Source organism: Megalops cyprinoides, chromosome 19, assembly GCF_013368585.1.
Source record: "Megalops cyprinoides isolate fMegCyp1 chromosome 19, fMegCyp1.pri, whole genome shotgun sequence".
In the NCBI taxonomy this organism is placed as follows: Eukaryota; Metazoa; Chordata; class Actinopteri; order Elopiformes; family Megalopidae; genus Megalops; species Megalops cyprinoides.
In genome coordinates, this window is record NC_050601.1 from 9,881,055 (window position 1) to 9,903,702 (window position 22,648).

The window sequence follows — 22,648 nt, forward strand, 5'->3', positions numbered from 1 at the left end:
CAGCTTGTGCCGCTTACATTTTGAAAACATTATGCATTAAACCAGCCAGGATTTTTACTGAAACACAGGGAGTTAGTAAACATTCTGCAAGGGTGCAATGGCAGTCCCCCCACCTCAGAAATTACATCCTTCAGGTTACGACCAGAGGGTTTTGGTGACCTATATCTGACAGTCATGGGGCAGCAGGGGATTTGAATAGTGGGACAGTGATGGAGCAGAGTTTCCGAACAGGTTCCAGGAAGATGAACGTATAATTCCTCTCATTAAGTATTGATCTAATCGGCTCAGCTATACAGTGTTCTGATGTAGTAGTCTAGTAATGAGTTAAAAACGCATTCTCTCAAGCCCATGGTGCCATGTCCATCTCCAAAATGAGACCAACATGATACAAAATTAGTACACACATAAATATTAAATTGAATATTAAAATGCTGTCCTGGGGAAGCTGGACACGTGAAATGAATGTTTTCTGTGTAATGCCGTCTAAATTCTATGTTGGGGTACTTTGGTACTTTTACATAAGAACACTGCGTGTTTTCTATAAGTAGTGTAGAGTGCATATGAATGAATGAATGAATGAATAAATGAATGAATGAATGACAGCAGTCTTGCGGGCAGGTTTACAAGCTGACTGGCAATTACAGTAGTCCAGGCAGGACAGAGGACATTGCAGCAGCCTGGGATAGGAGCTGGGAAGGCAATGGTTAAAAATGCCGTTCCTATTTGGGTTACAGGAGGATCTGATGATGTACGCTGTTGACTGCTGCAGAGACTGCTGTGGTGAAGGGTCTCAGTTATGAAGAGAAGAGCTCAGTCAGATTGACTTTGATGCAATTTGCTTCATTTGAGCACATCAATAAAGCAAAAACACTAGCAATAAAAAACAGTTCTTTGGGTGCAAGAATTTTGATTCACTAGTTCATCATTCAAGAAAAATTGACTGGATCAAATTGCTAAGGTGCAATTCAGAAGAATAAAGTGACACAGTTTTAACCTTGCCCAGTATTCTGCACTCAGATCTCCGATTAGCTGAGCTCTGATCTTTTAAATCAAAATAGTCGTCAGGTAGATTCTGAAAATGGTTTAGATAGCATCAGTCAAGTGTGGGTCCGTTCTGTACGAAAGGATCATGTCAGATGCTGACGCAGTGGTTTCCGCTCAAATGAATGACTATGTGCCATGGGCCTGTAGGAAGCTATGCTCAATCGCTTTCTCCCTTTTGTTTTAATAAAGGAGAGAATTTGCTGAGCTGATGGAGAAATATGGATCCTGCAGTAACACAGGCTCCACAAGGAGTTCTCCCATCCAGCATGGTATGTAATCTGTTCTTTCTCCCCTTTAGTCAGTTACATCTAATAAATTAAGCAATGGGATGTCCTCAGGCAGTTACATTTGTTTCTCACAAGATGCTATGTAAATAGTTTGTTCAGTAGGACATGTAACAATTATTGTCTTGAAGCACATGTGTTGTGACAAAAATATCTCTGTATGACTAAGAGCTTTAATCCTGTATGGTTGAGAGGCAGAATGAATCAGCCTTGGAAAATGACTCATGACAGTGACTGTTACGTAATTGTGAAAAACATCTGTTTCTGCTGGAATAAAGCCTACCGCTGTTGCATTAAATGCAGGACGTGTAAAATGTGCATTACTTTGGCTTGTACAAAGTCATACGTCTTGAGTGTGTTTAGTTCTGTTATGTCAGTAATATTAAAATGAAAACCCTCCATTGAAAGTTTATTGTTAAACAAAAGTTGTCATTTACAGGTATATGTAGTTTTGAATTTACTGCAGGACAAGGTTGTGTGATAATGAAATCGAACAGCCTGGATACATAGTAATTCTTCGTTCTATTAATTCATTCTACAGCTTTGTTGTATGGTGTTTTTTGTGACATATTGGCAGAGAAAACTTAGCAAAAAGCTTAATTTGATTGAATTTCATTTTTCCAAGTTAGTCTAATCCAATCAAGCCACAAATCAAAAACTACATTGTTGTCACAATTACTCATTCGTAAAGCTGAAGTAATCCAGTTTAACCACCTTGCTGGAGAGGACAGCAACACTATCAAATGTTCAGATTCAAACATGCAATCATCTGGTGCAGTCTCTGATTCTCTACAGGGCAAATTACAAGCCATAAGTGTCTCCTAATAAGACAGTAATGTTAGAGGTGTGAAAAAATAACACACATAACACTTGCTTAAATGCTTTAGTCAAAGCAAAGAAGAAGGCACTTTGGAGCTACACATAAAATAACTGCTAATCAGGGACTTGAAAATAGCAATTAGGTCATTATTAATGGCTTGAATTCCAACAATCAGCAGGGTATTTAAGGCTAAGAATGAGTCCTAGTTCACTTGGTATGTTAAAAAAAACTCTAGAACTAAGACAACCATATTTTCTTCTGTGCAAATCCTTGATCTTCTTGCTGAAGTGTCTCTAATTTTGGATATTAGAATCCTGTTGCAGTAATATCCACATAACTTGTGGATGTTTCCTAGTTGGTCAGCATATTACACATCATTTACAGCTTAAAATGTTCAAGCTTACTTACGCCTGTCAAAAAATGTTTCGCTCTTCCCTTGAAAGTTTGGAACTCTAAGAGATCAAGAACTCTTTCTCTCTAAATGTAGTTTTAAACTTGACAGGCTATCATGTTTTCCTTGCCAGTATGCTGAACTAATTGCTAGCTGCGCTACCCCTCTGGTGGTGCTCTAAAGCATGATTGTGCATAGCATCCCTCATACTGTACATGCATATTGAAGGTTAATGAATTAAAGTTTCAGAAATAGTATTATTTAACATGTAACTCCTATCTTACAGCTTTTAGTTAGTGCTCTATTCCTTTTTTTCAGCAGGGAGATACATAGACAGCACATCGTCCGGGTCCTCATCGAGGTCACAGAGTCCCCTGCTGCTGAGTCCTGCTGGCTCTCAGAACACCTATAACGGCACAGGGCTTTTGCTGCGGTCTCTCAGGTACTCTGCCAGACATCAGCTGTGACATATTGTGACCTGAGAACCACTGTAGTCCAGATCCATCCTTGAGCCCCTAATCAGCGTGCTGCACCATCTACCTTTCATTCGGGTTCAATGTCAGTCACAGACTCACAGAGTGTGTCAGCACGGCTATGTCACAATATTCTCACTGCAGGTAAATAAAGTCTGAGAGCTGTGGTCTGACTGGTAATCCTGTATGTACTCTTACAATCTGGTAACATGGAATAAACAGAATGCATTCTGCTTCAATGCTCACATTAGATCAGTTTTGAATGTATGAGGTTACTCTGGCATGCTGCAATAACAGGAAGTCTTTCTTTATTTCATAAATATTTTCACAGGCTTTAAAAAGCTATGGGGGTGCATTGAGCAGACATGAAATGGACAGAGATATAGATGAATTAGAAATAGAGATTGTGTGTATCATTCATGCGTGTTTGTGTGTGTGTGTGTGTGTGTTTGTGGATTTCAGTCACCCAGGGGAGGGCGTCATTCAGCTGATCTCTGTGGCTTACTCCTGCGGCCTGGGCATCACCATCGGTGGAGGCTCCAACAGACCCGACGGCCCCGCGGTTTTCATCCAGGAAGTACTGTCTGGCGGCGACTGCCACAGGGTGAGAGACATATGGCGACACCGCACCGACCCCTGAGCTCAGCACACAGGCAGCCTGGTGCCCATGTCACAAGTCTTATTTCCAGCTGAATAGAAGATTTTTGGTTGTACTTGGATTACTGGTTGGTCTGTTCACTAAGCCCATTGCATCATGGCCATATCCTCCATTGAGGACACCAAGGTCATGACTATTTTGAGACTAGTCTGTTTGGTACATCTGGTTCAGTTACATTATGAAAAAAATAATTTCACCATAATTAAAGGCCACATCTAAACAAAATTATGAACTCACTATTGATTATTCCCTCATTATCAACGATGGTGATGCTGTTAATTTTGACTGATAAAAGATATTAAACATGCTATTATTAGATAAACATTGGAAGCAAATATATTCTAAGCCTCTGATCTTTGTAAAAGTGTTAACTTGAGTGGTGGTCAAACACCTCACTCAGAATTCGAGATTATTTAAGGAGGACAGCCTGAAATGTGTGGAGTTTTTACATGCACTAACAGAGACTCACTGATTTGAAAAAATGATAGTCTTTTGCAAGTCCTTTCCTTTTGTTCATAGGAGTCAGTGATTTTTAGCACCTGACAGGTCCACTTATTACTGTTGTTCACAAGGCCTTGTATTGTAGGCCTTGTATCACTACATCACCCCCAGGTAACTGCAGCAACAGGGTGAGAGGGCAGCAGCTGTATGTATTCTAGATGAAGGGTTTTTCACTCAGCATCTGTCATGTGATATGCTGTGTTAAGTGTAGCACAGTCTGTGGCACTGAAGTGATGTATGCATGTTGCGTTCAGAATCCTGGTTCTCAGTGAAATGCCAACAGCTGTTCATTACTTTGCCAAGCCGATTACTGGCTTGAAGAGTCTGTGCAACTTAATGGGAAAAGTCTGTCACTTGTCATACTGCTCAAAAAAGGCTTAAATTATACTTTCGGCTGCATAGTATTAGTCTTTCGATGCACTTTAGTACATATCCAAACAGATCTTTGTTCTGTATCATTGGGATCCAGATGTTTAAGGTACAGTGTGTCTCATTGCACATTGCAAAGCTTAATTTTGTGAAAACTAACATGTTAACAAAATCAACACATCCATTGGCTTCAGATATGCGAGTTCACTTTTCATGGTGACCACGAAAAAGGATGAACTTTCATATCTGTCAGCCAAGGGCAGGGGATAGCAGATGCCAAGCGGACCTGGTTGGGTAGGGCCAGTCAGCTTATGGCTGCAGAGGACAGGAAGGGCATAGTCTTAAGTAATATATCCCAGTGAAGAGTCGTGCTCTCTGGGTAGGATTTAAGCCTGATACTTGCTAGCCACAGGACAATGATTTGCCTGGAAGGCAGCAGCTGATTGAGTTTCCGTTCTGTGCTCATTTGCATTCATCGGACGTCACCTACTATCTCAGCTGTGCAGTCTTATAAAACCTGCTCTTGACACTGCATTAGGGAAAAAAAAACAGTTTTGTCTCACAGTCTTTTCTCCAGTTTTTTCTGCCACCCTGTGAGGGTCTGTCTTAGTGCTCACAAGTGGGGGGGTGTGTGATGTGCTATGGATCATCCTCTTTATCCTTTACATATTATATGAAACCTTTGTCCTTGATAACATTTTTGCATGGTCAGACAACAGATGCATTGGTTGGGACATACCTCCACCTCCCCCTCCAGACAGTCCTTTTTAATGCTGTTTGTGCACAAGCTGCAAGACTTATTTACTGTGCGTTTGACATTCCTTGACATTAATTTGACGTACGTACACCATGTTACAAGTAAACCTCAGCAACAATGTAGTACCTGCTAATTGCCTTAGTATTACCAAATGTTGCATGACAACATTTCATGAGTGTCCCACATAATGCAATGCATGTTGTGGAGTATAAAAATGTTATCCTCAGGTGTATCATTTATTCATGTTTGAAATCCTGGTGGCTTGCCAGTCAGTTGTCATTCCCAGTGCAGTGCTGGTCCTAAGTTACATCACGTATGTTTTTGAGCAGGGTTTAATTGGATGTGCCAGCATGAGAGTGATAGTCTTGACACAGATATAAGCTATGAGGAATAGGATCACTGTTGCCCAGTCCTAGAAATTCCTGTATGCGTAACGTCCATGTGTCAGTTCACAGAGGCTTATGTCTCCGCGGTCCAGATGCTGTTAAAAGCGCTTGCTGTTTGTTTTGTAAACACATTGTGCATTATTTACGAGGGCCAGGAAGAAACCCATGCCTTTTCCTTTTCTGCGTGTAAGTGATTGATAGAGGAAAGCTGTACATCAAGTGTCATTGTTTGGTCATACTGTACGTTCATAGTTTTCACTTGTTACATGTAGGATGGTCGACTGCGGCCAGGAGATCAGCTAATTGCCATCAACAAGGAGTCTTTAATAGGTGTGACCCATGAAGAGGCCAAGAGCCTGCTCAGCAAAGCCAAATTCAGGTACTAATAGCCCATAGATGTCATTCCTGAATTGTTTCACAGTTTTTGAATTGATTTTCATTGATTTTTTTTTTTTACTCACGTATCACATCCACTTCCATATCAATATATGCATACATATGATCACCTGGGTTCTTGTTTTTGTCTTTGAAGCCAAGAGGGGGTGGTAGAGATTGCATTCATCCCTGGGAAGGGCCCATTTCCCAGCAGTACTTCATTACATAATGGCATGCAGAGGGGAGTTGGAAATGGATACAACTCCAGCAGGTTAAAAGTACACGTCAGGTCACCTGAGGTAAGTACCCACTTTCTGAAATGTCAAAGGTCATGCAAAAGGTTTTATTGAAAGCTATCTATTCCTATCCATTCCTAGTGTAGCAGGCCAAAAAATTGAAATGTGTGCTTTGTACTTAATGAGTAACATTCAGACTGTTGTTTTTATTATTTGTAGTTTTACTATTTTTATCATAATTTAAAAATATTTTATGGATTCTGCAGTACTACTAAACAGAATACTTGGGGAGAATTGTGAAAGGCAACAAATATGTAAAATGCTTTCTTAAATTGTTCCTCTGTTCAGTCCAGTTGATTTAGCAAAGGTTGTGTTTTTTATGAAATGAAACAAAAACAAGCAGTGTGTGACATCAGCTGTCTCTACTGCACAGATCCGACAAGAGGAGCCAGCCTCAGTGCCTTCATCCTCTCCTGACCTATGCCCCCCTGACATCCATGTTTCAGGTAGGTATCATTCACCTGTATCACTGCGTCTTTATATACCTTTCTGTAAATCTGATTATCTTCAATTAGCCAACCTGGCCTCTCAGAGTTTCAACATTCCTGTCGTTCTAGATATCCTGTTTTCAGAGATATACTCTCTTGTTTTCAAGGAACTGAATGAACTGAAGTGAATTTTGAATTGAATTGTGCACGTGAATGAGCAAAGATGTGGCTGTTGTTGCATGTAGATACATGTTTCTAGACCCATTTTGCTGTTTTGATAAGACATCAAGGGGGTTTTGTAAAATAAACCCCAGGAAAGGTGTTTTAATAATAGCATTAGCATTTAACTGTAAAAACTATCCTTGCTAGGATGTGATTTTTAATGATATCTTGGAGACTTTCCCAAGCAGAAATTTTAAAGAAAACCTCCAATTAGAAAGACATTTTAGGTGATAATTGTAAGCTTTTCTTGTCAGGTTGAGTTTTCACAGGACAGCCTGAGGTATCATTTAGACCGCACATATTCATCACATTTTTCAAGAATTTTTATAGCTTTTGATGTATATCATCCTTGATATACTATATTGTGTGTCAACTGCATTGTCAGAAGCTGGGATTATACACCAACCTTTAAATCCTGTTTTGAAATGAAGGTGAGGCAAATATATGCCCTTTAATATTCTACGCATTGGCTGTGCTAGTTTGTCTCTATGCTGAGGCCGTTCAGTGGCGTTTACTCTTGAATGCGGTTCATAAGACACTGTATTATCTCACTAAGACTAGATCAAAGCTTAGTGGAAATGAGAGTGAATCGCAAGTGTCCCCTGAAAGCCTATTAAATTAATGTCACTCTCAGCACTCTAACACCCATATCGCTCACTGTGGAAGTTAAGTCACACAGAAAATTAACTTACGTGTTCTGAGAAAGGAGGCTCTTTCAAATGGCAATAATTTACTAGAGAAAAAAAAGATTCAGGATTAGACAGGAGCTGTGGTTAAAATTTAATCAAACCCCAGCAAAAATAGGAATAATCTTGTGTGTGCCCCAGGGGCAATCGTGGGTAGGAGGTATTTGTACTTCAAATCAAAATCGGGTGGGTACAATGAAATGAAAACTACCTTTCATGTTCTGTCTGATAGTAGCGTTATCACAGATTAGTCCTTCAGTATCACTGCTTAAGATATTGATTTTCCCTCCTCATTTTGATGCCTGGCTCATATACGAGAGCATAAATGAGTTTCTATGGCAACCAACAGTCACGAGAAAATTAACATTTCCCATTTTTTTTCTTTTTTACATTCAGCCCCTCAGCACTACTGGAAATTTCCCATGTTAAAAAAATGTTAAGCAGTAAAATAACAGTTAGGACTATACCATGATCTGAGCGTGTATAAAATGGTGGCACAGGCAGACTGTAATATTAAAGTGCATACTTGCAGGGAAGTGTCTCTTTGATCATGACTTGATGCCTCCTAAGCTTAATCTCAGTACACATTAATGACTCCACAAGTCACACGGAGGTTAAGGGAGGGTAAGAGTCGGTCAGGGAATGAGAGAATGGAATAGGGTTAAGTCAGGAGTTAATCCAGATAAGCAAAGGAAATGAACGCCACTTGTCCTTGACCTCCTGCCCCCACTCTTTGTTGTGGTGCCCCCTAGTTTGATGGACTTTCACACACTTCCTAGAGACCACATACAATGGTGCTTCGCAGAGGTTTATCAAGAATATAATAGGGTAGAACCTAACCATATGTATGTACGTACAGCTAAATGAACAGTGAACTGAGAGAGTTACAGTTTAAATAGCTGAACTAAGAAGTTATAGTCATGAAAATTTTGGTTCTCCAATGAAGCGGGTACTTTTGAACAGAAAGTAGGGAGTTCCAGAGGGACTGGAATCATGATCACTACTGATTATGTCCTTGTCAGGGGTGTTGCTGTGCGTGTATTTTTGTGCTACATTTGACACAAGTTGAAATAGGAACTTTGTGGAACATGACAGGACTATTCCAAAATTTATAAAATATTGTTCTGGTTCCATTCAAATGATTGAGGTTTTAATGGATATTCTATTTATGGTTGCAAAGACAAAATGCTTATATATATATATATATATATATATATATATATATATGAATGAATATATGAACAGAACCCCAGCTACTCCATTCATAAACAAGCTGAAATCACTGTGAAATACATACAACATTTTCCATTTTTACTGAGAATGTGTAAATCTCCACTACTGACACTGACTCTAAAAAGAAATGAGCATTCATTTCTTGTCTTATTCTGTAAGAACACCTGTCATATTTTTGTAGCGTTGTTCCAGCTGACTGTTGCCCACTAATTTACCAGGAAGAGACCACATCAATGTGAATGCAGTGCTGCCTTTCCCAGTGACAGTTGCCTGAGCATAGGTGATACAAAGTTGAATATGAGAAGTGTTGTTCACAGAGCAGTGACCTGAAACATGGAACAGAAATATGGTGTTTAAACAGCAGTAGCCTAAATCATTGTATAGTAACAAGATGCTGACATGCTGTAAATATAAAACATGGAGTAGAATAGTAAAATGAATGATGTTTACAGAGTAGTATCTGAACATGAGAAAGAATCAGGGTGCTTCATGCTGTCATGGTGTGCTTGCAGCCTGAGAAAATAACTTATCTTCTTATGTAACTTCTTACTTTTTAATGTTTGAAGTTACTGTCAGACAACTTCAATGGTATTCTGCGGTATTCAGTTCTAATAGCATTTTATGTTGGCGAGTTGTCTCTCCCATTATGTGGTGCTGAGATTTTTTTTTTTTAGAAAGCGAATAAAACATTTATTCTGATCAGACTAATCTGATTTGCGAGTGCCCTCGGGTTGATAGGCTCACACACTGCACCACCTGTTCCATCAATTCAAAATGAAGCGAGCCCCTGCTGTGTCAGACCTGTCGTATTAGGCGGGCTGGGTGAAACCCCCCCAGACTCCGCCTCCCCTCTCATCATCTCCATGTCAACTCGTTTGTCGCAGAAGAGTATAAATCAGTGGAGGAATTATAGTCTCTGGTGGGGAGGGGGCAATAATCAGCTCCCATTCCAGCAGAGGAGTGGTCCGCCTGCAGCTCCAGGAACGAATTAACGCTCTGCTTAACTGTCACTGGAATCCTGGGAGCGCATTCTAGTCTACACAGAGAATGAGAGAATGATCAGCTTAATTTTTCCCTCCCTGCTGAGTACTGTGCTCCGAAGCGCAAATGCGTACCCGAGCACAACTGCAGAACATTGGATGAGTCTCAGGGAGAGCAAAATCCCCTCCAGTTTACTTTGACACTTTCATATCCTGTCTAAACCCCAAACTTCAAGCTCACTCACTGTTACATTTTTATGTAATTGACTTTTGGATTTTTGAAAGAGCTGTTACCACGAAATGCAGTTTGGTTTGTTGAGGGAGAAGCTATGCTTTAGTGCCTGCTTTGCTACATAGATCCTGAGACTTCTGTGTCTCCCAATGTCTAGGGTCTGCCACCTCACAGAAGACAGCCACAGCAACCAAACCCAAGATCTCCCTGGATCCACACATCCGCCTGAAGTCTGAGAAAGTAGACTTGGTGAGTTGCCAATGGTGAATTTACTACCCTTACCAAGGGTGCTTGTGCTGAATATGCACAATTTAGGAGCTAGGAAGAATATGTGGAAAGGTAAGATACCATTGTTTAGCTTTCGTGTTTCTCCATACCAGGATATTCTAACCGTCTCATTGACCGAGCCCTCTATTCAAGCTAATCGCTTAGTTGTGATTTTTAAGCAAGAAAATCAAGAGTTTATCAGTTACTGAAACAAATGATGTGTAAGAAATTAAAATGTATAAAAATATATGAAAATAAATATATGCTTGAATTTGCTTCACACACTAAAATGACAAAGTGCATTGTGGTCAGACTGAAGATCAACCTATGGTTTCTTATGCTGTAAGGTTCATCTGTAGAAGCCTAAAAACATGGAACCTGGAACTTCAAAGTTCATATGAATATACTATTTATTTTGTTGTGTATCTTGATTATTTAATTTAGTTGGCTACATATTGATGCCTTTAACAAAAGAACACAGGCATTGTTACAGTTATTGTAATTATGCTGTATAATATTTGTTAGTGAAATAATTGACTCACTTCTTCATCAAAAGTTAACATGCCTTAGGGCTGTTTCATTTTTAAAAATTGCCTTGAATCCTTTTCAGTTCATTCTGGTATCAGTGTGTACCACTTGGCATCAATGGAAATGAATGAATAAATAAATGAATAAATCATATAAGAGGCCTCTAAAAATAATTACTTCCAATGGAAATAGAAAATAATTCATGGGGTGAACTATCATAACCTTTGGCTATAAATTAAAAGTGTAATTTCCACAGCATACCTCTAGTTGGCACTGTCCAGGAATTTGATCTATTAGCATAATCTTTTTGGTCTCTTAAACTGACATCAGTAACCTCCATTTTGATCATCAGTATACACACTTGTCTCCCAATTCAGTTGTTTTGGCATGATTTAGTCTGATCCTCCTAATCCAGGTTGTGACCCTAATCTACTGTGTCATTAATAGGATTACGTCTTGGTAGAGGAGAGCACTTTAATGTTGAATGAAGAAACAATGCCTCTATATTTAGCAAAACTTAAACTGACTATAGTCAGTAGGTATGAAAAACACAGAAAGCTTAGAAAGCTGGTAAAGCCAGACAAATACAGAGCTGAATGTAGTTGAATGACACTCTCATGTATGATGAAGTACATTTTATGAGCTAATATTTATGTGGCAGTTCTTGGAAAATTTTTAATCCAATGGTGCATACACACGCTATTGAGTTTGTCTGCCAATCTACTCAGGCTGGAGAGGATACTACTATTATTGCACTGCCCCCCTGAGGAGATATACGTAAGTGAAAATAGTACATAGATCACAGGACTAGAGGTCCTAATGGGCCGTAATACTTAAACCTTGTCTGATCCAGTTTAGAGCTTAATATACCAAATTCCAAGGCAAGAGATACACAGTATTTATCAGTACTGCATACAACATTGGTCCAACCCCTTTGGTAGTAGTAGGGTTATATTTGATTTTCTTGTAGCACTGCATGAGATGTGATGTACGTCATTGTTGTTTATTTATAGTCATCTGAAGTTCAAGTCAATTGGTCCCTTTCATTACCTAATCGAATTACAGTTGGCAGATGTGTTTTGACATGACTGAGGCTACGCACTGCCTGGTAGTATTACCTCAGAGCTTTCATTGGGATGAAAAGTCACAGTTTATAAAGATCCGTGAGGATTGTAATCCAATTACACGTCAAAATGGGGGCAGCACAAGAAAGTACCCCATTGGCTCCACCAAGCTCACAACACTAGTATGAACCAGTAATGAAAGAGAAGGTGGGGTGGTCTAGATATTTAACACAGTTGTGATGGCTAAGCCTTTGAAAAGCTTTTACACTGGTAACGTAAATACCTTGATGAAGACTACCCCGTAAAGTAAACCACAGCACGAGGTTGTCCAAAGGTCTATGTGCCTGTTATTACTTGGAGAGTTCAATGGAAATTTGCACAATGTACTAAATATCCCATGGTGAAGAGGAGGCTGCTTGCTGATATTGGTGATGTGTGATGTCTGCCGTAGGCTCTGTCCTACCTGGGCCTGGAGGTTACAGAGGAGAAGAGGAGGAAGATGAGGCAGAGTCTGACGACAGACCCCCAGGGAACAGTGGCCTACGGAGGTGAGCTCAGAATTGGATTGTGCCTCACAATGACGTCTCTCTTGATGTGCTGATGGGTCTCCACAGAGGGTGTGGCCAGTAATCGACCTGCCTGACCCAGCAAAAAAATCCTTGTAAAAGGATTACTCACACATTGAGGGTACAAACGAGATGGGTCAAATTGCATCCTTGACATGCATCCTTGGGGATGTGATACATTTCACCTCTGCATGGGCAATGCTTTGTCTATGGGAGGGATGAGCAATTCCAGTCCTGGTGCATCCTGTAGGCTCTTTAAACCCAGGATACATGTATTCAAGGGCTCTTCTCCAAAGAATGACTTTGAATAAATAATTAGGATGTAAGGCAGCATGATAACCTGTCAACACTCTAACCCTTGATTTCTGAAGTTGCCAGAACGTAGTCTGTAGTCTGTACTAATGCTGTAGAAGATCTACTTTTGATTTGTGAGTATTGAATCTGCTTGTAATCTGTAAGGATTGTAGTAACGTGCTTTTGTCTGTACAGACTTTGTGGAGGCTACCCGTGATGTCTTTCAAGACAAGCTGGAAGAGGCGGGGCTAGTGGGACCTTTTATGTTCTCTTATCATGAAGCAGCCAGCTTGATGGACACCTCAGCCTTCCATTCACCAGTAAGTTCATTCCCACAGGCACTCCTCGGACAAAAAAAGTTCAGTTTTGGTGTTCGTGGAAACTAGTATTGTATCTATTTTTTTTCTTTTATCCATGTTTCTCTTTGTAGGGCCATGAATAAGAGCTAATTATCTTTAAACACATTAATTTAATTGAAAATCCCCCCGCTCCCTGCAGTTTCATTAGCTGGCTAATTGTGGTAAAGCCTGATTTTGCTTTGTCATGATTTCTGCTCATTCTTGATTGACGTCTGTCGTTGCAGACATACGAGTCAGAGAGCAGCTGCAGCAGCGAGGAGCTGGAGCAGTTTCAAACAGAGGTGACGCACCTGCAGCAGGAAATGAAACAGTTGAAGGTGATCAGCACCTTGCATGGGTCTCACATAGCACTGGCCTACAGCGTAAACTCAGACCTTTAAAGGGAACTCTAAAGGGAATGATAGGAGAGCAAAACCAAAGGAAGGCACTTGCTGTCCCAGACATTCATAAATCTGACGTTCTCTTTTTACTTGGTATGCCCATGGTCTTGAAAATACTTGCTGACTTTTCCTGAAAACCTCACGTAATGTCAAGCTCTGATCAGGTACATGTTAGATGACAATTGTAGGCTCAACTACTGATTATTTGTCAGAGGGCAATATTTAGAGACCAATATTGTGCACTTTTAGGCTTGAACCTATTCATCTGCAATATAAGAGAATGGGTGGAGGTATTTCACTTAAACACTTAAAAACGCTGTAATGCTTGACTCTGAAGGCTTTGTTTCCTACAATCCTAAAAAAAAATCCTTTTACTACAATTTAAATGCATAACATGTGTTAACATGTAATGTCAACTTTGTCTTAGACTTTACTAAAGGACACGGAGCACAGCAAGAAAACGTTGGAGGCGGAGCTTCAGAAGACTGCTGAGGTACACACCAAAAAAATGCTTGCTATAAAAACACTGTGAATATCTTCATCTGAGGCAATAGAAACTATGAGAGAAAGGCTGTCCTGTTCCGTTACGATTTTAAATTGGTTTGGCAGTTGTAGAAGTAAATGAAAAATGTTGTAAATGAAAAGGCAGAAACGGCATAAACATGTTATTCACAGGTAGGGACAAAGACCGGTAATTTAAAAGGTGGTCTGGAGTGCACACTGCAGTATTTGCTACACCTTTCCCTGCTCTCGGGCGTGTGTGTCGCAGAACGCCACTGCCACGTATGCGGAGAACCAGACCCTGAAGAGCAAGCTGCAGGTGGCGGAGACAGTGCAGAAGCAGAACACCAGCGCGGAGCAGGACTACGAGGAGGTCATCCAGCTCCTGGAGGCCGAAATCAAAGACCTCAAGAACCAGCTGGCCGGGAAGAACACCAAGAAGGGCTTGGAGGCTTCTAAAGTAGGCTTTTATGGAGTCCCCCTTTCTCTTCCCTCTGTCTCAAATTCACATAAGGAAACAAGGGAGCATTAACCACATCCCTGTTTATTGGAGTGTTTGTCTGTATGCTTAATGTGTAGATGAGCAGTAGTATGTGGTCTCTTTTGTGCCAGGAGGATGTCATTGAACTGAACAGGCGGCTTTGCTTCATTGACTACCAGCTGAGGAAATCAGAACTCAGCAGAAAACATCTGGAAGTGTCCAACAGAAAGCTGATTGGATTCGCCAAGGTGATACTACCCTCAGCAAACAAACTTTTGAGTAGAAGGGCAGTCCATGTGGTAACATATTGTGCAAGATGTTGGTTAAGCAAAGAAAGGAGATACAATTACCACCATAAATGTACTGTGTACATTGTGTACTTAAATATTTATTAGCTCCAAATTAACTGCTCCGCCTAGCCTACTGCGCCACCACTGCCATATTCTTAACCACACTGCCATCTAGTGGTCACAAGCCATAATATCAGATTCAACAAAACGAGTACTGCTGAACAACCATAAACATTATTCTTTGAAAGGGTTAGAATATCTTCCAATATCAGCGCTTTCTTTTTCTAGCTATTCAGCGCTGTACATTTGTTTAACATCATAACATTTGTGGATCATATTTACTGGTCATTCTGTTACAGAATGTCCATCGAGTGCTGTCCTCCACCACCTTGTTTGGGATTGAGAGTGGGTAAGTGTGTTTGCGATTGGTAAATGGTCTCTGAAAGAAGCTATAAGGAAAGATTCTTGTTTTACGTTATGTAAAAGTGTATTTCATGGAAGTAAAATGTGAGAAATTGTAGTTGTCTGAGCTGCTTGGGTTTGAGATTTTTTTTTTTCGTCACAGGAGCGCAAAAACGTCTCCAGGGACAGACAGTCCAGACACCCCGTCCCCCATCCCAGACCCCGCGGGACAGCTGGCGGCTGAGGCCAAGGAGCTGGTGGACAGAGTGTGCTCCCTCAGCACAGAGGAGGGTGAGAGAGGCGCAGCCAGGGTCTCAGTGTTGACATCTGCCAGTTTTTGGACCTCCCAGCATTTAAGAATCCTAAAATACTTCAGGTCAAAAAACACCCAGTGATGCACACTGGCTCATTATATTTAAACATCACTTTTTTTCATGGCACAGTTTACACTGTCACACATGTACCCTCTGTTGCTTGTTTGCAGTTTTCACAAACTCGTACGGGTGCAGCAAATTCATGGAAACATTCTAACCACCAGCATCGTTTTTTTCATTGTTCCCTTCAGTGTTACCGTGTGACGCAGAGGAGTGTAATCCAGGAATAGAACATGACAGTATCACAGAGTAAGTGGCCCAATGCCTTCCCACTCTCGCCGGCTTCTGTTATTCACAACAGCTAGCAATTTTCCATAGAGTTACTGACTTTTTATGGCGTTACTGTCAGTTTGTGGGGTTAACAGAGGCAGCTGTCATAGCACACTGAAAGTGCAGAATTGACTGGATTTCAGACTTGTTTTAGCGTATCAGTCAGTTTTTCAGTGTCTGGACTTGCTTATCTATATCCGCAGGGCACAGCGGGCTGTGTATTTGAAAAGGGCCTGCAGTGATGCTGTATTTGTTTTATCTTCTCAAGAACTGAATCCCGAAGAATCTGAGTAGATGTGGGTACGCCCACCTAGCGATGTGCCGAGCTCCCATGTTCTGTGTTGTCAGCATGTATTTTTTTGTTTTTGGTTTGTCAAGAGGACGTGAATGTGGGGTTGAACTCTGTAGAGACTGAAGCCCTGCATATACTGTACCCAGTGATCAGGTGAGGAACTCAGATGGGCTTCGACCTGTAGCAGTGGGGCTGGCACAGATTCCTCACAACCTTCACTGCTCTCTGGGCTCTCTATCGCCCCCCTCTGGAGTGCAATCCACAATGACGCTTTTTCCGTTGCCTTAGAATTAGCTATTGCTAATATTTACCTTATTGGACATATTACCCTTACACAGGGTAACTTAAGAGAGCACTAGATGTAGACCTCAGTTCCAGTCTCAACTTATTGATTGGGATCAGATTGAATCTGTTTAATCACTTTTATTATGTTGTTTGTGTTAGTGGACCAAGGATTCATTTTATTTGAATGGTTTGTCTATTGTGGAGATGTACCCTTTTCACCCCAAATGTATATTATAAGTAGCTATTAGAATATGCTACTTAAGCATTATATAATGTTAGTGAAGAGTTAAGTGCTTTAGTAGTTACAGTATGCACTTTCCTCTTTCATAGTTTATCCCAACCCTGGTGCTGGCAAAACACCATCCATGCAAGGTTTTATTCCAGATGAACTGTCAGACATGTGTTCTGTCACAGGCTTACAGCAAATAACTCTCAGGTGACTCAATCATTAGCTCAATAGCAGTTAGGTAGAGTAGTTTTGAAAAACAAAAATCTGATACAGTGTGCCCCCTAGGACCAGGGTTGGGAAGCTTTACTCTCGCCTACTGGCATGAACACATACTGTTTGTCTTGATTCGATATTAAGACCAGATATATTTGTACTGTATTGCACTGTATTGCATTTCATGAAATATTTTCATGAAAAATTTCAGTTAAGCAAGTGCATTCTTTTGTGTTAATTACTCTGACAATAAGTATAAAGAATAGGCCTTGTTTAATATCATCGGTCAGAGCTAAGAACAGTGCAGTGTTACATTGAGTATGGGTCGTATGTGATTGCAGCACTTATTTTTCGCAGCCAAACACTGAAACTTGTATCTTTCTCTAGCTTTTACTTCAGTCGCTACAATCTCTGGCCCCAATCATCATACCCCGAACCTCCTGCCAAAGACAAGGGATATCAGTCAAAGGACCCCGAGAACACAGAAGAGCAAGAATAAAGGATGCGCTGGGAAGATGGAGCTTGATGAACTCTGTGAAAGCAGCTTTAGAGGAGGAAAGAGTGCAGCTATTCTGAATCTTAAATAACTCCTACATTAGTGGAAGCTCTGCGGTGGGACTGTTCTATAAATGTACCATTCGTTGCAAAAGAAAAGGAAAAAAAAAAAAAAAAAAAACTTTTTACTGATGCAGCTACATCTTTGCAATTTCAGTGTTCTTGCATTTGTCTGGTTGTGATAAAAAAAAGGGCATCGGGGGTAAGTTCAGCTGCAAGTCAACTAGATGCTAGATAGAACAGCAGTAGAGAGCATGATACCTATTGAGGGGACGGTTGCCGGATTCTGTCGTGCCATTACCAACAAGGTCCCGATGCTACACAACATGCGCTCATTTCAGCTCTGCAGAGGAACACTTTCCGAATCACTGTCCACATTGTGCTGTTACAGGCTGAAAGATAAATTGTAGATGTCTTCCTGATTTTGTCCAGCATATGTTCAGATTTGTGTTTTTTTCAGAATCATGCCACCGGTGGATTTTGAAGGAACTCACTGAATGACCATCAAATGTATCCATGGGTATAGTCTATATCAAGGGTTATGAGTACTACCTGATAATCTACACTGGAAACATACTTCACTACTAAGAGGCTCACTATGAAATGCATATTATGCCCAGTATTTGGAATGGAAAATTAAACTAAACAATATGGTGCAATTTTATTATACAGTATCTTGTTTAGAATTATGTAATTGATTATGTGAAGTCAACAAAGCACCACAAAACAGTTAGACATTGCTGTGGAAATACTCAACACACATATCCCATGGAGGGTTAGCAGTTTTTCTGAGCCAGACAGCTATTGGTGGGAGTGATGTCTGAAGCCAGCCCTCTACCCAGTAAGGATAAAGGAACACTAAGGGTGTTGGCAGTTCATCTGATTGCTTTCCCAGGTTTATGGCCCAAATCTGCTGAGGAGTTTGAGGAAGTGTGGTTCTGACACTTTCTGCTGTACCACAATGCATTGCACTTAATTTCTTGCAAACATCATTATCGCATATTTGTACTTGGTTAAGTGCTCTGAGATTACCATATGGAGATTTTGTGTCATTGGAGTCTATTCTTACTAGAAAAGGTGGCAGAGGAAGCAGAATAAAGAAATTTTTATTTGCTATTACAAGTGATCTTTGAATTCAAACTGTCATGGTCTTTTTCATGTTTTTGCTACTCAAGCCATGTATTTGATTACCTATTACAATGCTTTTTTGGCATTTCTGTATCAAAATATGTAAGTATGCTTTAAATATGTTTATTTGCAAAGCCATATACCCTTATGAAAAAGTAATGTTTTCAAATGCAAAATCCAAAAACAAAAGTATGTACTTAAAATGTATGTTAATGAACATGTATCAATAATTGTCACTTTCATGTATGTAGTGTGTAGCATATATAATAAAATCATGTACATAGTCAGTTATACTCAACAATGTAAGCAAAACATTGCATTATGAATGTGCAAGGTATTTATATATTTTATCTTGTGCTGTTTTTGGCATATATGAAAATTCATATTCTTTATATTTTTGGATCTCATATTTCACCATATGTTGACAGTTATTTTTTCATAAGGGTTTAGAATTTCTCTGACTCCATGTGATAGACTTACCACCTGTGCTGCAGTAGAACTACATTTTTGAATCCCGTATCAGCTGTTCTATGGTTTTATTACAAAAAAACGCAGCTTGTTTGGAGATGCCTTTGTATACAAATGCAAAAATCCATATGCTAGTGTGGCCATGGCGCAGTTTCAGATTCCGCTTTCAATAAAAAGTAAACCTCTGTGCATGGGTTTATAGAAAGGGCTTTACTCTACACCGTCCTTACATTATTAATGCCATGATAAAGCAGGCTTTATGATACACTTACAAAGCAAGCCCTTGTGAGGAAAAACATATGGAATGAGGTGTTGGCCATTGTGGAAGACTCCTGTTTATATTAAAAACTGAACATGCTTTCAAAATGCTGAAATGTAGTCCTTCCTGTGCTTAAACTAGATTGCATTATATGTGTGGCCTCAATTTTATTTATTCTTTTTATTAAAGGAACAAAAGAGAAATGTGATATTCTTTCATTTCTTGTGTCATTGGCAACTTGTGTTGGAAAAATGTGGGAATAGCCACATTGACCTCACCATCTGTTTCCACAGCATGCTGTATGTTAGCACACAGAATGTGTTTACAAATACCATACAGAATGCACACATTTGATAACAAGGGCCATTTGATTCCCTCAATAGCCATTTAGTGAAACATTTCACAGAATGTTGACTGTTTCTAAACAGATCTAATCTGAAACACACCCATGATATGGTACTACTTGCTACTGCACACGTAAACTATAAACATACGAACGAATGCATGCTATATGAGGACTAATTTGGTTATTCTAAATAACGTTGTTGGACCCTGATTGAAGAGAAATTGATACAATGTTTCCACTGCTCCGTCTTCAGCAATGATGTACATTGATAAAGATCTACCCGTGTGAACCAGCTCTGGAAAAGAAATTATTTGCTCGAAACTATTGTAATTACTTGGTGTGGTCTCAGAAAGTTGCAGTCTGTGCAATCTGTTCTTTGTTCGTCCCTCAGTAATTCCCCCTGATTGATAAGGCCTCTCTCTGTTTCATGAACGAGAATGGCAGCGTAGTGCACATCTGGATTTCGACGGAAATGAAAACAATACCCCCAGTGTTGGCAACCGGTCTTGCGCTCGGCTCTCAGCCACAGCGTCCAGGCTGCGCCCGTTGCTGCTCCGCGGCCCCGCCTTCGCCGTGAATGGCAGTCCAGTCACTGTGAGACTCTATTACTTTATATGTCACACATCGTGGGCGAGATGCTGGACAATGGAGACGCTAAAGCTGTGTGGTCCATGTTTACAAAGTGCTTTAGAGTAATTAGTTGAAACCTTGGAAAATCTGCAAACGTATCTCGAACATTGTGCTCGCACATGTTGTTCAAGAGTTGACACACTAAGTTGCAGTTTCATGGTTCCAATATTGCAGTAGCCTACTGATTATAGACAAAATACGACAGTGTAAATTATTTTGCTTTCAAAGTAAACGCATTGATTCTTTCTACCAAAAAGTGGGAAAACTGAAGCTGAAATGTGAAATTGTAAATTGTAAATGACTTAATATACAGTAGAAAATCTACTTTCTAAACTGGGACTGAGTAATTTCAAGATGCCTGTTAGTGCCGTACACTGAAGGGCAATTTTGTCCATGCAACATTGCAAGTTTAACAGTGACAATTAGGCAAAACGAACTTGGAGAAGTCTGCGTAAGGATAAATTAAAACACAGCAGTGCAACATTTATAGGTGTCCTCGGCTGTAGGGTCTTGACTTTGTCTTTTTATTTGTTTTGCATGTTTAATTAATGTATATATAGCATTAATGTAATACAGATTTCATGGACAGTTTTACATGGGGGAAGCACAGGATAGAAAAAGTCAAGAAAGAAGGACTACGTCACAAACGCCTCTTTAGAAAGTGACAAATGAATACACAATTGTTCTGTGGTCAGAGAACACTCACGCAACGTACTTCTGAATGCAAACAAATGTATGTATGATGGAGGAAGTTTGGAATCTTGCGGAGGACATAATCTGGCCGGACGCTGATCATATTGTGAGGTAAAATTCTACGTTATTAAATATTGAGTGCTTCTCCTTGTAAAGTGGTTTTATTTCAATTAGCTATGACTATCAATGATGATAGTAAGTGATGAGTTTCTGGCAGAGAAACCATAGCTGCGTTAAATCGTTACATCGTGACAATTCAGGGCGATAAAGACAGAAGTTACGGTATATTCGGAAGATGTGGTAAGTGTAGCCTACCTAGCCTATTTTCTAGTTTCTAGTGCTAGTTTCGGTCGTGTCATTTCTAAGTGAAAATTTTAAAGACGATCTTTTCAAGTCGTCCAAATGGCAGCTGTCTGCGCAACTCAGAACTAAAGAAAATCGTAGCTGACGTTCATTGCAAGCATACATGACAGCAGCAAATGCAAACGTAAGATGCTCACATTTGTGCTGATAACTTTGATGTGACCATGACATGACCAAATTTCAACATTGGATTTGTCTGAATTTGGTACAAATTTACTCTTACTCTAACTTGTATGATCATAGAACCAGACCACCTACCTTGAGTAGAATTCATGGTCTATTCATAGTATGAATAGTCTATTCAGTCTAAACACATAAATACAATTTTATCAAACGTTTTAATGTTATTAAATTAATTCTGCAAGGTACAAGAACTACATGTTACTGCAGTATATAACTAGTACTACTACTACAAATATTGTCCCAATGACCTACTCTCATGTGAAATGTTGCACAGTGGATATGTAGTCCATGAAACTACATAAAATAAAGATCTCTCAGCTTCTTATCACTCACATATGTGCATATGTGAAAGCACACTCTCCATTCAGTAAACAAATGCTGTATGAATAATTCTGATAGTAAAGGAAATCACATAAACCTTCATCGATGGTGCAGAAATTATTACTCAGACACAAAGCTGAATGACATGGACAATCAACTGGTAATATATTTGGCAAACAAATATTAAATCTGCTCCAATTCCTCCATTAAAATAGGCTGGCTTGTCAACTCAGGAGATGCCACCATTGTGATAATATCTTCTGAGATTAATGGACGCTGGAACCTGCATCAGATTTACTGGTAAACCTGGTGAGCCATTTTTTTTTCTCTCCAATAGCATTTGCAGGGATAAAATAATTGTGGTTAAACTGTTAATGATGATTGCTGTAGTGTTTACAGATTGCAGGAGTCAATCCATATCACACTGAACACAGCAGTCTTACTCCAAGTACTGTGTATTACTTGTTGTGCTTCTTTATTGTTTCCACATTGGATTTGTCTGCTTTAAAATTATGTAGCTTTGGCTCAGAGCAGTGTACATTAGTGAGGAACAATGGCAATAGTTGGTTTAGCCTTAGACATTCTGAACTAGGTGCCATTCATTTATTTGTGAATAGGAATTCTTTCTGAGACCTTCACACATCACAACTGATTAAAATTCATAAATGACGGCTAAGCTACTGGCCTCTCACCTGTCAGTTTCCAGAGAAGTAGCAGTGGTTTGGGAGGAAGAGTCATCCCTCCATAGGTTTTGCTAAGTGGCAGAAGGACT

General features: G+C 39.9%; 1 protein-coding gene and 1 long non-coding RNA gene across 2 annotated transcripts in view; both read left to right on the forward strand.

Moving 5' to 3' along the window:
- si:dkeyp-72e1.9 (syntaxin-binding protein 4) overlaps positions 1 to 15,798 on the forward strand; it is a 32,006-nt gene extending 16,208 nt beyond the window's left edge. The window contains exons 6-21 of the mRNA XM_036552839.1: positions 1,234 to 1,313; positions 2,858 to 2,981; positions 3,475 to 3,616; positions 5,956 to 6,062; positions 6,216 to 6,357; positions 6,728 to 6,800; positions 10,293 to 10,384; positions 12,446 to 12,542; positions 13,050 to 13,174; positions 13,438 to 13,530; positions 14,021 to 14,086; positions 14,363 to 14,554; positions 14,707 to 14,823; positions 15,225 to 15,274; positions 15,431 to 15,558; positions 15,752 to 15,798. Of these exons, the coding sequence (XP_036408732.1) occupies positions 1,234 to 1,313; positions 2,858 to 2,981; positions 3,475 to 3,616; positions 5,956 to 6,062; positions 6,216 to 6,357; positions 6,728 to 6,800; positions 10,293 to 10,384; positions 12,446 to 12,542; positions 13,050 to 13,174; positions 13,438 to 13,530; positions 14,021 to 14,086; positions 14,363 to 14,554; positions 14,707 to 14,823; positions 15,225 to 15,274; positions 15,431 to 15,558; positions 15,752 to 15,798 (1,675 nt within the window). The remainder of the gene's footprint in view (positions 1 to 1,233; positions 1,314 to 2,857; positions 2,982 to 3,474; positions 3,617 to 5,955; positions 6,063 to 6,215; positions 6,358 to 6,727; positions 6,801 to 10,292; positions 10,385 to 12,445; positions 12,543 to 13,049; positions 13,175 to 13,437; positions 13,531 to 14,020; positions 14,087 to 14,362; positions 14,555 to 14,706; positions 14,824 to 15,224; positions 15,275 to 15,430; positions 15,559 to 15,751) is intronic.
- A 34-nt stretch (positions 15,799 to 15,832) lies between these two features.
- On the forward strand, positions 15,833 to 17,537 carry LOC118794061. Its single transcript, XR_005005729.1, has 3 exons — positions 15,833 to 15,890; positions 16,290 to 16,356; positions 17,318 to 17,537. It is a non-coding gene; the product is annotated as an uncharacterized LOC118794061 (long non-coding RNA).
- Positions 17,538 to 22,648: the final 5,111 nt, after the last annotated feature.